This window comes from Mandrillus leucophaeus, unplaced genomic scaffold, assembly GCF_000951045.1.
Source record: "Mandrillus leucophaeus isolate KB7577 unplaced genomic scaffold, Mleu.le_1.0 Scaffold157, whole genome shotgun sequence".
NCBI lineage: Eukaryota > Metazoa > Chordata > Mammalia > Primates > Cercopithecidae > Mandrillus > Mandrillus leucophaeus.
In genome coordinates, this window is record NW_012101554.1 from 3994943 (window position 1) to 3995992 (window position 1050).

The 1050-nt window shown below is 41.4% G+C and overlaps 1 protein-coding gene across 1 annotated transcript in view; it reads left to right on the forward strand.

Annotated features, from left to right (window-relative positions):
• PWP1 (PWP1 homolog (S. cerevisiae)) overlaps nucleotides 1-1050 on the forward strand; it is a 31377-nt gene that overhangs the window by 14198 nt on the left and 16129 nt on the right. Inside the window, exon 8 of the mRNA XM_011975544.1 lies at nucleotides 141-202. Within this exon, the coding sequence (XP_011830934.1) occupies nucleotides 141-202 (62 nt within the window). The remainder of the gene's footprint in view (nucleotides 1-140; nucleotides 203-1050) is intronic.

The window sequence follows — 1050 nt, forward strand, 5'->3', positions numbered from 1 at the left end:
GCACTCTAGCCAGGACAACAGAGCGAGACTCTATCTCAAAACAAAACAATCTTAAGGTTTAAAGAATCTTGCAAATTAATATATTCAGTTTTATTATGGGGAGACTTTAATACAAAAAATAATTAAAACAATTATTACAGAGTTCCTCAGCAGAAGGGCATACCGATGCTGTCCTTGACCTTTCATGGAATAAGCTAATCAGGTAAAAAGAAATAACATTTGAATGACTGTAAAAGACTGTAGCCATTGTGATCTTACCTCATGCCGACACTCATCTCTTTATTTGTGCCATGGACTTTTGTGTCTATCTTCCTTTCTTGTAGGATGCTCTGCTTGCAGGCAGGAGCTCTGCCATCTGTTTCTTTGCATCCTCCAGGTCACCTGCCAGCTCATCACTGTGGGTGCTCATTACATGTTTGGTGACCCAAGTGCCCTCTCTCCACTACCACTGGGAAAAAACAGGGTGTTTGGCAGTGCCCATGGTGCAACAGGATTTTGTTTCTTCCTAGGAGACATTTTTCTCTATTTTCACATCTTACCATATACTCTTTTATTTTTTCTTTAAGTTATGGCAAAATACAAAAGTTAACACTTGTATTAATCTTTTCATGCTGCTAATATAGACATACTCGAGGCTGGGTAATTTGTAAAGGAAAGAGGTTTAACTGACTCAGTTCCATATGGCTGGGGAGGCCTCACAGTCATGGCGGAAAGCAAATGAGGAGCAAAGTCATGTGTTACGTAGTGGCAGGCAGGAGAAAGGGCATGTGCAGAGGAACTCCTTTATAAAACCGTCAGATCTCATGAGACCCATTCACTATCACAAGAACATCACAGGAAAGACCTGTCCCCATGATTCAATTACCTTCCACCTGGTCCCTCCCACAACACATGGGAATTATGGGAGCTACAACTCAAGATGAGATTTGGATGGGGACATAGCCAAATCATATCACCACTTTTGCCATTTTTAAGTGTGCAGTTCAGTGGCTTTCAGTACCTTCACAGAGTTGTGCAACCATCACCACAATGCATCTCCAGAACATTTTC